The 15778-nt window shown below is 30.6% G+C and overlaps 2 protein-coding genes across 2 annotated transcripts in view; both read left to right on the top strand.

The window, feature by feature from the left end:
* Window positions 1-3624, top strand: part of LOC114328520 (SCY1-like protein 2) — a 113236-nt gene extending 109612 nt beyond the window's left edge. Inside the window, exon 5 of the transcript XR_007696306.1 lies at window positions 3577-3624. The gene's annotated coding sequence lies outside the window, so the exon portion shown is untranslated. The remainder of the gene's footprint in view (window positions 1-3576) is intronic.
* LOC114328523 (exocyst complex component 6) overlaps window positions 3283-15778 on the top strand; it is a 39004-nt gene continuing 26508 nt past the window's right edge. Inside the window, exons 1-6 of the mRNA XM_028277388.2 lie at window positions 3283-3522; window positions 3577-3742; window positions 5165-5349; window positions 10436-10537; window positions 15446-15548; window positions 15610-15682. Coding sequence (XP_028133189.1) covers window positions 3428-3522; window positions 3577-3742; window positions 5165-5349; window positions 10436-10537; window positions 15446-15548; window positions 15610-15682 — 724 coding nt within the window. The 5' untranslated portion in view covers window positions 3283-3427. The remainder of the gene's footprint in view (window positions 3523-3576; window positions 3743-5164; window positions 5350-10435; window positions 10538-15445; window positions 15549-15609; window positions 15683-15778) is intronic.

Here is a 15778-nt window from a genome sequence, read left to right as displayed (position 1 = left end):
CACGCTGTATAAATAATTATGTTAATGTTTATATTACTGAATAGAGAATTGAATTACCTTTCAAATGAGTTATCACACGACCCCTATTCTCATTTAAAAAAATTATAGATGACGTCACTTGTATGATACATATGCCAAAAAGTCGCAATTTAAAAATAAAAATTGACCTGTTTCGGGATTTTTTTTTTCAGAGTTGTCCATTCTCGAGAAAATGAATTTATTCCACCCTTTACGTGCACACTGTATAAGACCTTTGTAGAAAAAATATTGTATGATACACATGTTAAAATTACATTTTTAAGGCACTCATGTGAATTGCAGAATTCGCTTCACTCATTCTGCAAACCTTCACATGTGTGCCTTAAAAGTGTATTTTTAACACTTATATCATAAATAACTATTACACATGTAAAATATTTCAATTTAAAATAAAACTTTGGACTCAAGCATGTCATTTGCTTTAAAAATGCTTGGGTTGTTATAATTAACTAGCAAAGAAAATTAAAATTAAAAGTTAACATTGATACCTAACAATAAAAACTAATGTACAAAATATTAAATGTTTATGATAAAATCATGCCGATAATACTTAATTTTCTAAAAAAAAATTATTTTGTTTTCATTATTTTACAAAATACAGCCCAGTATACAGGGTGCAGCATTAGCATGAGGAAGTCCAATTAATCAATCTTTTTGCAAATTTTTGAACAACAGAGGTTTTTTAGGTTTCTTTAATTGGGCTATACTTAGTATGTTTATTATTTGTTAAGCTGTTAATATTAAACATTTTACTGTTTGTTCTAATATTTAAATTCACAAAAATGTTAAGTACCTACTTAAATTTTATAATACGATGTAATAATGTTCACTCATTTATATAAAATAAATGTGATTGAAGACGATAATTGCAAACATTGCGGAAAGCAGGGTGATCTTGATCATATCTTTTTTGAATGTACTAAGTTTCAACAGCATTCAAACTCTATAAAAATTTAATTAAACTTGATATGCATGCACCACTCAATATCCAGTCTCTGCTCGCTACAGGCTCACAACAAATATACAATATCATTATAGATTTCTTGTCAGATACAAGCAAGGTCCTATAAGATTTGTACGCGGGCATGATATTTTTTATGATTTAAGTTCAGATTTGCATCCTTTTTCATCATAAATGTTATATCACTTTATCAGGAATCTATTATTGTATTTATTGTATGGTATTATTTATTGTATTACTATATTGATTCTGTTTAATTTTATATTAGGGATAGAATTGTATATTCTTTATTGCAACTGGCTGAATGACTAATGTCTATGCCATTAAATAATAAAAAAAATAATGTTCACTATTTCTTTTGGCTTGTCAAAAACAAAACTATTTGGTATGTTAGTCAACAAATAAATTTGGTCAACACATAAATTCTATTCTATTATGTTACCTTCTTATATAGAGGAAATCTGATTTGTTTTGAAGACCTACAACATCACTAGCAACTTTTCTTTCAATTATCACAAGGCATTTATTTGAACTCAATCAGTCTGGATTAACAAGAAAATGTTGAGAGATGGTTTAGATTAGAGCAATTAATAAATTGTTCTCAGTCTAAATCATAGAAAAAATAAACCACCTGTTAATATAGAATAAAAACATACAAACAATATTTTTCAAAAACAATGTATTGAAAAACTTTTGAAAAAGTTTTATCGTAAATTAATTGTTGTTATTGCTTACTTAGGTTATTGTATTATTAATACTATTAAAACAATAGGACAAATGTACCTATTTAAAAAGATGGTTAAAATTGTTTTGTCATGACTTACCTACAGTAAAATTTGATCAATAATAAATAGAAAAAATATTATTAAGCAACTATAAATGTACCTATAACTGTGGTGAATATTATTAGAGCAATAGTTGTTATTTTTTACCCTTAAAATATTTAAATTTGAAATAAAACTTTGAACTCAAGCATGCACTTAAATCTTGCACAATAAAAATGCTTGTGTCGTTATAATTAACCTGACAAAGAAAAAATAAAGTAAAAAAGCTTACCTTTATAATCATAGAAACTAACGTACGGAATATTAAGACCTAAACACCAATATACGAGGTTAGCCAAATCTACCAATGAACATTCTTCCACACCAATAATGATAGTTAAATGTTGAGGCTTTTTTGTTAGTCTAGACAGTCTTTTCTTTAACTGGTCAGCATCATCGAATGTAGATTCAGGGTTTATAACCCTTATACAATTTTGATAAATAAATAAAAGAGTCCTCCAAATATTTTCAAAAATTGTATATAAACTGTGTAATAAAATGTAAAGTACTTTATAACCATCAATGACCGGCATTTTGATGCTATTTTGACTGACTAACACGTTCACATTTTACGAAAAAAATCTGTTTTTGTTGGAAGTTGCATTAGCACCTGATGAAACTCATGATTCTCATTACTCCACACCTCACCGTGAACTCACTGACAGATGAACACCAAATAAAATTGTTCTTTTCATCACTTCTTTTATGTCAGTTTCATTGGTTGCAAAGTTCAAGTGTAAATTTCTGATTGGTGGATTGATTGGGTGTTCCATGCCATGGTGTAACTTGACAAAAAAGAAGAAAGTAAGGCATGTTTTAACGTTAAATCTTTACATTATTTCAAAAGTCCAAAGTTTACATAGAGCCTATGCTAGAAAATAACTGTCGAAACAATTGTAAATCCATCTAAAAGTGTAATTTAAACAAAGTATACTTGTTATTTGTCCCTCTTTGTTTTTGAAACATAACAAACTAAATTGTTACAAAATAATTTAAATTGTAATTTAAACAAAACATACTTGTTATTTGTCCTTCTTGGTTTTTGAAACATCACAAACTAAATTCTTACAATATAATCAAATCAAATAATATGACATCATTCACAATAGTCCCGGATGAAGATAGCCTCAAATGAAGCTGCATAGAACGAAATATTGGTGTTTGGCGGTGTTGCCATTTACTGGAATGTAATTTGTGTACAATGTTCCGTCCTGGAATATGCAGTCCGTGTAGTCGGCTTCGCAAAAGCACAGAAGGGCTTTTCATCGACTGTCATTTGTTTCGAGCTTCTGTCATGTGTCACATAATATTAATATATCTACGCCATACGTCTTTGGTTTGTATCATTGGTATATATCAATAACGTATGACGTAGATATATTAATATTATGTGACACATGACAGAAGCTCGAAACACATGACTGTGAATGAAAATCCCTATAAGGAACAACTTGTTTCCTATTCTGTGGCAAAAGTTTTGAGCTTTGACTTTGAGTTTGAGTTGAGCAGAGGATTTGACAGACAATTAAATGTCACTCACATAACCTTAAAATTTGTTTTGATTTTTGAATAACTATTTTTTAATCCCAAATGCCCAACAATTATGGATAAAACTACTATTCCAGAAATAAATTCTCAACATGATCTGTATTTACAAGAAATCGAAGGAATAGATGACTACTGGGGTCCTACTTTTAGGTATAGATAATGATCCACCCATTTTTTAGACTAATATATTTCTTATATTTATAGGGCGATTTTCGATAATGAAGAACATGATGAATTTAAAAAGAAATTAAACGAACGCATTAAACATCACGATAAGGACATCGAAAGACTCTGCAATGTGTATTATCAGGGTTTTATCGAATCTGTAAGGGAACTTTTAGAAGTTAGATCTCAAGCTAACAAGTTAAATGTAAGTGTAATCTATTTTACAAGAAGTAATAGTCATCATCATTTCATTGCCATTATCCCTATGCAGGGTCGGCTTCCCTAATTGCATTTCTCCATAAGTTTCTATATTGGGTCATATCAATATCAAACCACTTTACTGACATGCCCTGCCTAAGCGTCTCTCCCCAGATCTTCTTTGATCTTCCTCTTGTGCTTTTTCCAGGAACTCATAGTTCAGCAATTCTTTGTATTGGATGATCAACATCTTGACGTTAAACATGACCAAACCATTTTAACCTATGCACCCTCATTTTGGCATCTATTGGTGCCACCCCTAGACTTCGTCTAATATACTCATTCCTAATTTTATCCTTTTTTATTACTCCACTCGTTCATTTAAGCATTCTCATCCCTACCACATTCCTGCCTTGTTCTTTTTAACTGCCCAGTATTTAGTTCCGTACATCATAGCTGGTCTTATGGCTGTTTTATAGAATTTTCCCTTCGGCTTCATGGGAATTTTTCTGTCACACAACTCACTACTCGTTTCCTTCCATTTCATCCATCCAACCCTAATTATATTGCATGCATCCCCATTACTCTGTAAGACCCATGCCCATACTATGAATTTAAAACTCTCACTTTTCACAATAATTTCGCCATCCAAAGATATCATTTTATTTGTAGTACCTAACTCCATCTTTAAACCAACATTCCAAATACTCTGTCTTTGTCCTATTAAGTTTTAAATGTTTTTCCTCAAGAGCTTTCCTCCACTGTTACAGTTTTTGTTCTAAGTAGCCTTCACTATTTCCCACCAACACCACATCATCAGCATACATTAATCACCAGGGAATGTTACCCAGTAGTTTTGCTGTTATCTGATCTAAAACTAATGAGAATAAATAAGGACTAAGCACCGAGCCTTGGTGAAATCCTACTTTCACATGAAAATCAGTCTCTCCCACACTTGTCCTAACACTAGTTGTTACTCCCTCATACATATCTCTCACAATCGTTACTTATTCACTTGGGACTCCTTTCTTATTTAGTGTTCACCACAAAATCTCTTGAGGAACTCTATCATATACTTTCTCAAGATCAATAAATACTGTATGAACGTTTGTTTCTTCATTCCTGTATTTTTCCATCAAATGCCTTATAATAAAAATTGCATCTGTGGTTGATTTGCCCTATATAAAACTAAATTGATTATCGGATATTTCCGTTTCTTCACATATCCGTCTATGAATTACTCTTTCCCATATTTTCATGGTGTGTCGTAAGTAGTTTTATGGACCTGTAGTTTGTACATTGTTGTATATATCCCTTGTTTATGTAAACAGATACTAATATACTACTTCTTCATTTGTCTGGCAATAGTCCAGACCTTCTCCTACAAAAATTAATAGTAGTAATCTAGTAATGATGAAAATTTTTGTAGAGTCAAGTTATTACATTAGATAAACAAGTGCATGATGCAGCAGAAGGTATTACAAAGTCTGGATCTGATTTGCTTCAAGCTAGGAAAGTGCAAAGTAATATAGCTGTTGTTATCGCACAGCTTAATTTATGTCTACCAGTTTTTACAACGTATTCCAAACTACAGAAACAGATTGCAGAAAAAAGGTAATTGCCCACATATGTATTAATGACATAATAATTCATTAAATAGATCTAGAATGATGTTATGGTGTTTGTATATTGTAAAATAGTGTCTTAACATCGTACAGACCACTTTTTGGTAACAATAAAAAGGCATATGCTCTGATGGAAAAAAGACATCAAACTAAAACAAACTAATAAATGGAACCTAAAAGCATTAAAGAAACGGAAATAAGAGACAAATTTGAACAACTGAATTAAGATATGTATATATATATATATATATATATATATATATATATATATATATATATATATATATATATATATATATATATAAACTTATGAATTAACCTATAAACATAAATCATAAAGGGGTAGAATTAAAAAGCAAAATATATCAGAATAACCTAGTTGAGTCCCAGAATTTATAATCCGTCTTTCCAATAGCCGAGTTGAGTCCCGAAGATGGGTAAATTGAGTCCCGTGTCTACCTGGGGCTTAGTGTACGTAATGATTTCTAGGAATGAGAAAACAATAATTTATTTTATAACATATAATTTTATTACAAAAATGTATACCTAAAATATTTACAGTAAACAATATAACATACATTTACATGCTAAGTAAGGTATTTAAATGCCAATCTATGTACATGTATGTTTTTGTTTTCAAATAAATGTGTAATGTAATATTCAAAAGTTCCATATAAGTATATAAATGGTGTCCAAACCTGCTAAAAATTGTAAATTGTTGTTGTAGGAAAACATAATAATTTGGTTTTCTATGTCGTTTACCATTAGAAAATCCTCGTTTTTTGTTGGTTTTCACTGAAAATGTTTTAATGTTCATGAGCTTCTTCCATACTTTTTGGCAATTTAAGCAGAAGAGATCGTCGGGCGTTATACACATATTTTTCAGACCAATTCCACATCTTTGGTAGTCAACGTACTAATATCGCCATTTCGTAATTCCTCATGCAAAATTTTCATATCACCCATTTTTATAGGTCGTTCACTGATATCTTTTACGGTCTTTCGCTTCAAGAAGTTACTTAACATTTGACAATTGAGTACATCTTCGTTTAATTCACTATGATTGTGGTCATTCATAATTTCCGTCACTAAGTTGTCCCCTTGGGTTTTAAAAATGCTTTACAGTTACATTTTTCTTTCGTCTGCGCACAACAAATCCAACGCTTGTCGTCATTTTTGAAAGATTTGTGAAAACGATATTTGAAGCCAAGCCATTCAACATAATCAATTGTTGTTTTCCTTTTTCACTAAGAACAATTATCACATAACTCATTTTGACAATCAACTTAACACCGTATCGTATATGTACAGATACATCGCACTCTAATAAATATTTTGTGGTGTACATATTACTTTTTGTATTTGATTACCATAAATGCAGAACCAATAAAATACTTACAAATTAAAAAGCTATTAAAAGGTAATTAGAAGGATTACGATGCCCGGGACTCAATTCGACCATCTAAATATTTTGACCCTTCTTAATTCAGGTATACGGGACTCAATTTACCTATGCCCAAATATATTAAACAAGTGAAGGAATAGAAAAAAAAAATAACAAAAAGAAGTAAAGACTAGTACTTACAATCAAGGGAACAGAGAGAACACTAAAAAACTCTGCCAGAATGACCATGATCAATAATCCGTTAGAACAAAACAGGGAAGAAGATGGAAAAAATCATAAAATAAAACAATTTAATAAAAGTCAGAGCAACAAAGAATATGCCCAGCATTAAAACAAAATAACTAAAAAACCAAAAAGGAGAAACCATACTTGAAGATAAACAGATCAGCAAAATATGGTAAGAATAAGAAGATGCCACTTATAAGATAAATTGAAACATTAGATAAAGAAGCAAAGAGAATAAATAGGGCTAGAGATAAACCAGCACAAATCAAAATACATGACTATAGGGAAGGACAACACAGCTCAGAAATATCTAATAACACAGACCCATAAATTTTAAACTGTACCCACATTTAACTACTTGGGAGTAACAATAGGGAAAACCAAAAAATATAGAACAGAGGAAAGAATTCTTAAAGACAAAAAATATGGAATGAATAGAAATTTGCTGAAATTCAAGACTAAGTAAGAGAACAAAGATGAATCTATATGACCTTAATAAAATCTGTTGTTACATTTTGGATGGAAACAAGAAAAATTAATGGGTAGGCACAAAATCTTATAAGAACTCATAAATATTTTTGCAAAATTTAAATGTAGAATGAAAGATTATATTATTAACGAGGGCCGAAAGTCCCTTAGAATAAACAAAAAGTTTCTTTTGAATGAAATATTTGAAATTAAAAATCACACTAAATTTTCTCTTTTTTTTCATCCCTGTAACTTATTAAGATAAACATTATAGAAGCTTTCAGGGACTTACGGCCCTCTGTAATAATGTAATCTTTCATTCTGCATTTAAATTTTTAAAAAGTAGGTACTTATTAGCTTTCTCAGGATTCGAAAAAAATTAATGCATTTAAATAGCATTGGACCAAGATTTTGCGCCTACCCCTTAACAAGAAAGAGGAAGACAGCCTTCTAAAATTTGAAAGAAAAATAATGAGAACGATACTGGACCCCAAAGTAACAAGATAGGGAGAAAGAAAAATGTAAACAAATGGCGAAATTGAAGAATGATTAACCTTCTGATGACCAACCTTTTTTTGTTACACGGATGACCAACGGGGGTAAAAAATGACCCCAGGCCAAAAATGACCTGGAATGAATGTTTTCAGCTAACAATACATCTAACAATACATCCTCGTTTTCTGATACTATTTCGTCTTCTATATCATCATAAAAATCACTAGCAGAACAATTTCCTGTAACTCAGCCTCAGTAAGATATTTGCGGGCCATATCTTATATGTACACGAAATAGTAAGAAACTATAATAATATACGCCAGGAAATAATAATAATGACTAACTGTAGCAGACAGGAATGTCATGATTCGTACATAACGGGCACCACAGTCTAAAAATAGATTTTGATAACGCAGTGTAAAACTACTTGGAATTCCACATAATAGACGGTATTTTACTAAACATCAACTTCAGAATATATTTTTTATTCGTAAAATATAGGGAATTTTTTTGTTTTAAAATATGAGGATATCTAGAATGATATTAAAGTCAAATAAAAAAATAATGAGTTAAAAATTGAAAATACTTTTGAATTTATTAAAGAAAAACATACGCTGGGGTCCAAATTTACCCCCCTTGATCATCCGAAGGTTAAAGGGAGAATCTTAGTCAGAAACATAAAATATCTTTGCTTAGAATGGATAGGACATATACAGAGATACCCACATCAGATATGCTGAGAAGGATAACTAACTAGAACTCACTATGGCACTATGATGGCCCAGGTGTAGAGGAAGGCCTAGAAGAAGATGGCTGGATAATGTAGAAGAAGACATAAGAGCAATGAATGTGAAAGACTGGAAAGTTCAGTGCAAGGACAGGAAGAAATGGAAAAGAGTCACAACAGCAGCAAAGACACACAGTAAGCTATAAATGACAGAGCAATAATCCACCTCCCCCAAGAATAGGGTTTTGAATGATGGCATTTGCTATAATCCCTAGGGATTTTAACGCTTAACAGGTTGACTGTCGACGCAGTGTGTCAGCCTCCATCGGTAACGCCTACTACTCGGTGAGTCTTACTTTGATTATGAGATTGGTAGTCCGATCGGAGTAGCCGGCATCAGCTAAGGAGGGCGGTACACTCCGATCGGAGTATGTGGCAGTCAACCTGTTAATGAATGAAGAATATAGTAAACTAGTGTTTATAATTTTGATAAACAAATTGTAGATGGTAGGGAACAAATAGGGAACTTGCATAAAATTTTAAATTCGAAAAAAAATGGTATAAATCACAAAAGAACCTAATTTAAAACATGTATCAAAGATAAAAAAATTTTGTTTGTCTTTCGTTTGGCCCCTAAAGACGATTAAAAATTCAAATTATACCAGCCAGCCCAAAACGCGTCGTGACGTCATCGGGTTATATGTTTACATTTAGCACCAACAAAGCAAACAAAATTGTATATAATTTTAAATTAGACGTTATAAATGTCAGTAGAAAATGCAGTTATGTGACGTTACAAGTATTTTTGATCGTTTGAACTATTCATAGAAAATTTGTACTTTTACAAAATTGTTTTATTTTCCATAGTAAACCGTCTTTCCTTTCCTTCAATAACTGTATCAAACTTCAATCTCAAAAAACTGGTATATATTATTACAATGACATACGATAAATGTCCTTAGAACATAACGCTGGTAAATATGATTAATGTGATACTTAATACATTTCCAGTGAAAATAATAACTCTTTGATAAGTATTGGCGATTACAATTTTTTTTATTTGCGTGTCCGCGAAGATTATAACTCCCAAAATATTTATAATGAAAAGATTTAGTTCATAATAGATGCCGACGAAAACAATTATTTCCCTTTCTGTTTCTGCCGACGAAAAGAATTATTTCTGAGAACGTTTTACTAATTATAATTTTCGTGGACCCACAAACAGAAATGATATTTTTTGCCGATACTCCTCAAAAAATAAATTTTTTCGCTAACACTTTATTAGGGATTATAATTTTCACAATCATATAATCGAAAATAATATTTTTCGCGGCGTTCATTGAAAGTTCTACTCTTAACGGCATTTTTCGGAGTTATACTTTTCGTAGGCGGCGGCGATAAATATTTTTCCTTTATTCCGCGACGACGAGCTGGCCAAATACCCAAGTAGGTGGAGGCCAATAAACTAAAGAAGAAGTAGAAGAATATACCTAAATATAACCATAAACGAAACCATATAGTTAAACTATGTGACGTCACGGGTCGTTTGAACTATTTTAAAATACAGAAGACTTTAAATTTGTACTTCTAAGTTATTATGAGTTTTTGAAGCGTGAAATTTTAGAAATCTCATTTTTATACAAAACTGAACATTATTATGTAATAAAAAAATGTGCAAGTTCAATATTATGTAGATCAAGTAGATATTTTATGAGAAATATTGCAGTTTGGGGAAAATGCTTTGTTTAATTCTAGATACTATCCTGCTTTAAAAACTCTTGAGGAATTAGAACATCTACATTTACCCCATGTGGCAAACTACAGGTTTTCTAAGCAGTTGCAAGAAAATATTCCAAAGTAAGTAAATACTTCAGTTTTAAAATAATATCTTCTGGTATTTAATCTATGTATTTCATACTGTTAGTATGTGCATCTTTGTATTTTAAAGATTGATTTGTTACTTTGAATGTATTTTTATTCAGAATTTATATCTAGAGATCTTAATAATCAGTTGTTTGTAATAACCAGGGCCGTAACTACCAGGTGCCCCTTTTTTGACCGTGCATAGAGTTTAACGAGAAAAATAAAAATATGTATTTTAAATGTGAATCGCAACGAAATATTTTCAAATGACACAATTTTAAAAAGACCTTACAGGGGCACCCTAGAACTGAACATAAAATTTTAATTTTTCACTGGAGAAATTAGTATTTTCGACTAAAATGCAATTGGAACAGAACCCTTAGAAGGGGCCCCTGAGGCCTGAGCTGAGCTGTGGCTCCTAAGACCTTAACATAAAAATTTAAATAATACTTAGAAATTAGTTATTTCGGCGTAATAAAACCTAAAATGCCATTGGAAGAGGGCCCCCATAATATATTTATATAATAAAAGCTGCCTTTCGTTAAGATATACAGTGCGTCCATAAAGTAACGCATAAATTCATTATTTCGTAAACCGGCGATTTTAAGAAAAAATCCCGAAAGAGGTCGATTTTAATTTTTATTTTCCGATTTTTTGGCATATTATCATTTTAGCGACGTCATCCATATGGGCGTGATGACGTAATCGATGACTTTTTTAAATGAGAATAGGGGTCATGTGATAGCTTATTTGAAAGGGTATTCAATTCTCTATTCTCTAATATAAACATTAACATAATTATTTATACAAAGTGTTCAAAAAAACATTTTTTAATTAAAATAATTGAGACAAAACGAAGAATGTATGTAATTTATTTAATTTAAAATACGTTTTAATGTTGTCAGAAAACAGGAAAAAATGTTTATTTGACAAATACATATTGTTTTTCGCTTAAATTCAATGTTAAAGCTGCCACCCACCAGCTTCTTGCCAGTTTGAACATTTCGTTTATGCGATAATCAATGTTTATTTGTCAAATACATTTTTTTTTCTGTTTTCTGATAGTAGTAAAACGCATTTTGAATTAAATAAATTACATACATTCTTCGTTTTGTCTCAATTATTTTAATTAAATAAATGTTTTTTTGAACACCCTGTATAAATAATTATGTTAATGTTTACATTCTTGAATAGAGAATTGAATACCCTTTCAATTGAGCTATCACATTACCCCTATTCTCATTTTAAAAAAATCATCGATTACGTCATCACGCCCAGATAGATGACGTCACTAGTATGATATATATGCCATAAAATCGGAAATTAAAAATAAAAATCGACCTGTTTCGGGATTTTTTCTTAAAGTTGCCGGTTTACGAAATAATGAATTTATGCTCTACTTTATGGACGCATTGTATATTGTTACTGAGGAAATTAGTTATTTTGGTGAAATAAAAACTAAAATGCAACCGGAATAGCGACCCCCCGGTCCCAGCTACTTTGTCTTAACTTTAACCAGTTTACCCAGACCACATCTTGGTACGTGAACGAAACCACATGGTACCACATATTGAAAAGAAAGGTAAGGATAAGATGGAATGAGCACATTGGAATTAGCCCTACCAGTACCACAGCATAATAAAACAGCAGTGACGGTATTTGCCTTCGAGAGTGTCACTGCTGAAGGTACCGGATATCGTTTTCTAATATCCTCGTAAATAGGATTCTGCTCTCATTAGAGCTGTATACAATTACTTCCTGGCGGTCTCCTCATTTTTGACATTTTCCTATCTCCGTCAATTTTTCTTCCACTTTTTCCATATCGAATTTTACCGCATTCTTGAATTTTTCTTCCACCTTTTCAATTTTCTGTATCTCCTCAGCAATCTGATTTTCCTCTTCCTGTCTTTTCTCTAAATATCTTCATATTTTTCCATTCGGTTTTGAAGTTTCAAGAAATTTTCCTTTTATTGTTTCATTATATTATCTCATTTTGTTTTACTATCTGTTCATTTTGTTGTTTTTCTTTTAAATTTTTTAAAGCTAATAAAAAATAAAGTGATTTCAAAACTTTTTTGTGTTGGTCAACTAAAATAGCAATATAATATGTAGGTTCAAGAAACTTCAGTCATAAAATCCATTAAAATGCGTTTTCAAGGTGTTAAATATCAAACATTTTTCCGGACCCCGCCTTCCGCTGGGGGGTAAAGCCCCAGACCCCCGGCAGGGGGCCCCCAGATCACCTTTGCCCCGGGGCCCCTAACATCGTAGTTACGGCCCTGGTAATAACAGTATCATTGTTCTATGGAACACTCTTTTCACAGTCCTTTGGATGTTAACTATAAGTTAGGTAGAATGTTAGTTAAATTTCACTGAGTTCAATTAGTTTATCATCAACAGATGATTAATTACAAAAACAGTGTGGCTATGTTTTTAATTCTCTCTAAGAGCCTTTTTAAATGTATTCAAAATAATATGCATACTAACTTACTGCTACTAACTAACTAACTGATACTAACTGATACTAACTTACTGCTTACTAACATAGAGGCAGAAATGTTAAAACTGAACTTTGAAGCAACAAAACAAAGGAAAACAATAACTGTAGTGTGAATTAAAGGGCACTCAGGAATAAAAGGTAATGATGCAGTGGATACACTAGCCAAATCAGCCACTGACACAGGCTACCATCTAACCACCAATATTGTTCCATATACAGATCTTACCTCCAAGTTTACTTCACATTTAAAACAATTGTGGCAGCAAGAATATAATTCATCAGTCACAGGGCTTAACTATGTCGGCCACCAAAATAACATACCATTGAAAAGCTGGTTTCATGAATTAACCAAACGAAACTTCATTGTTACAATAAACAGAATAAGATCCAATCATGCTATGACTCCTTTGTACAAATATAAAATAGGACTGGATGAAAACCCATATTGTCCATGCGGAGAAGTTGGTGATATGAACCATGTAATCCTAGAATGTTCAAGAAATAAGAAGAGCATTGAATCATTTTTCGAAGAAATGGTAAATCTCAAATTCTGTTTGCCAACCAGTCTAAATTGTATAATTTTTAGTAATAATATTAACTTATATCAATGTTTGTATAATCATTTAATTCGTTGCAAAATGAAATTGTAAAAAACTAACACCATTGTAAGCAATTCTGCGATACAAAATATTATTGTAAGTGTGTTCACGAAAAAATTAACATAAAAAAAATAATTAAAAAAAAGTTAAAAAAAAAGTAAAATAATGATAAACAAATAAAAAAAAAACAAAAAAAAAACAATGAAAAAAAAGGAAATAAAACTAAATAACAAAAGACTACATAAATAAAGCATTAAAAAAAACAAAAATATAATTAAAAAAAATAATCATATAAAAAAATGCACTAAACAGAAACACACACACATTTTACTAACACAATAACATTTATCGTAGGGTGTGAGAATTTGAAAAATCAATTTATTTATATTGGATCAAAAAATGCTCCCTTTATATTTCATAAATAAAAAATAAGTCTGGCTAATTGGTTCATGCCGAAGCCAATTATATATATAAAAAAAATAATATGCATTTTCAAACATTAGTTTGTGTGTGAATTTAAGGAACTATGTTTAGTAGATAACTTTGTTATTAACAGTAATTAATATAACTACACCTATTATCTGTTTCGATCATATCTATTAACTGGCTATCTTTTGTTTACTTCAATAATAACCTTCAGTTTGTTTAAAAAGTATATATTTCAATTCATATTGTTTTGAAGCTATTTCTTTGTGGCATCTTATACAATTTGCTATTTTATTTGGGAAATAAGCCACAATTTAAGTTGGAAATTAAATTTATTGACGTTTCGATTTACACTTCAGAAATCGTTATCGAAATACAAAACGATTTATTAGTTTATTTATTTATTTATTTATTTATTTATTGAAAAATTAGTCTTATCTAATGTCATATTTGTAAATAAACTGTTTATGTCAAAATTTACTAAAATAATTATTTGTATTAAATTCAACATTTAATAGATTATTTAAAAAATGTTGTGTATTTTTTATAAATATATCACTATTATTTGCAAATGGAAAATTCATTGCACTACAAATTGGCCATAAAAGTCCATAAAATGGGGTGTCTTACTGTAATGAAGTGTAATTAATTTTCTTTGATAATATATGTTAAATCATTTTTAAACTTAATTAAAGTTCTATATATCTTGTTTTCCAAAATTTTCGTTGGATCCTTCGTTAATGTGGTATAAAATATTAGATATGTAATTTTATCCTCATATTGTATTTCGATAACGATTTCCAAAGTGAAAGTAGAAACGTCATTCAATTTAATTTCCAACTTAATTGTGGCTTATTTCCCAAATAAAATAGTAAATTTCAATTCATGGTTCACAATGAAACTTATTTCAATGTATAAACATTTTCAATTTCTTTGCAACACGAAAATGCAGCAGCTGCATGATACTCTGGTTAACCTGCAGTTTAGTCTAGTTAACCTAATACTCTGGTTAACCTCTGTATTGTGTAGCTGCTGCATTTTCGTGTTGCAAAGAAATTGAAAATGTTTATACATTTTAATTCATTTACTCTTTTGTTGAGTACTAAGGAATCTTTCTTGTTGGAACTTTTACCACGCTGGACAGATGGGTTGTGAATTATTTAAAATTCTCTCATCTTAATTTCCTCGGCATCCTGTATGGTTTATAATTTTTGAAAATCTCGGGAGGTTGTCACCAAAGAAAGTATCCCATCTGTTTGTCAATCCCATCTGTTTGTCAAAAAATTTTGTATGGGAACGATATTTATTGTCGTTTTTTGTGCTACTTCGATTGATGACTTACTTTAAACTTATTTCACTTAAAAATATTTCTGATAGGTACAGAGAAAAAATCGAAGCCGCTTCCATGTCAGACTTGAAAGATTTTTTGGAAAACATAAGAAAATTCTCACCAAAAGTGGGAGAAGTTGCAATGAAGCATGTGAGTTCATATTTATTTTTCAAAGTTTCTGACAAAATATAACGATTATCTTAATTTTTAGACCAGTGAACAATTGGCCAGTGATCCTACAGTGGTGGGAAGGAAAAAGAAAAGAATTGCGCCACAACCACCAGGTGAGATGTTGAGTCTTTTTTTACATATTTTCTTCTACATTTTTCTAGGTTATATTTCTATATTCAACAGGTAACAAATTAGAATGCCTAGTCATT

The sequence above is a fragment of the Diabrotica virgifera genome, chromosome 2, assembly GCF_917563875.1.
Source record: "Diabrotica virgifera virgifera chromosome 2, PGI_DIABVI_V3a".
Taxonomy (NCBI): Eukaryota; Metazoa; Arthropoda; class Insecta; order Coleoptera; family Chrysomelidae; genus Diabrotica; species Diabrotica virgifera.
This window is presented reverse-complemented; position numbering and strand designations above follow the sequence as displayed.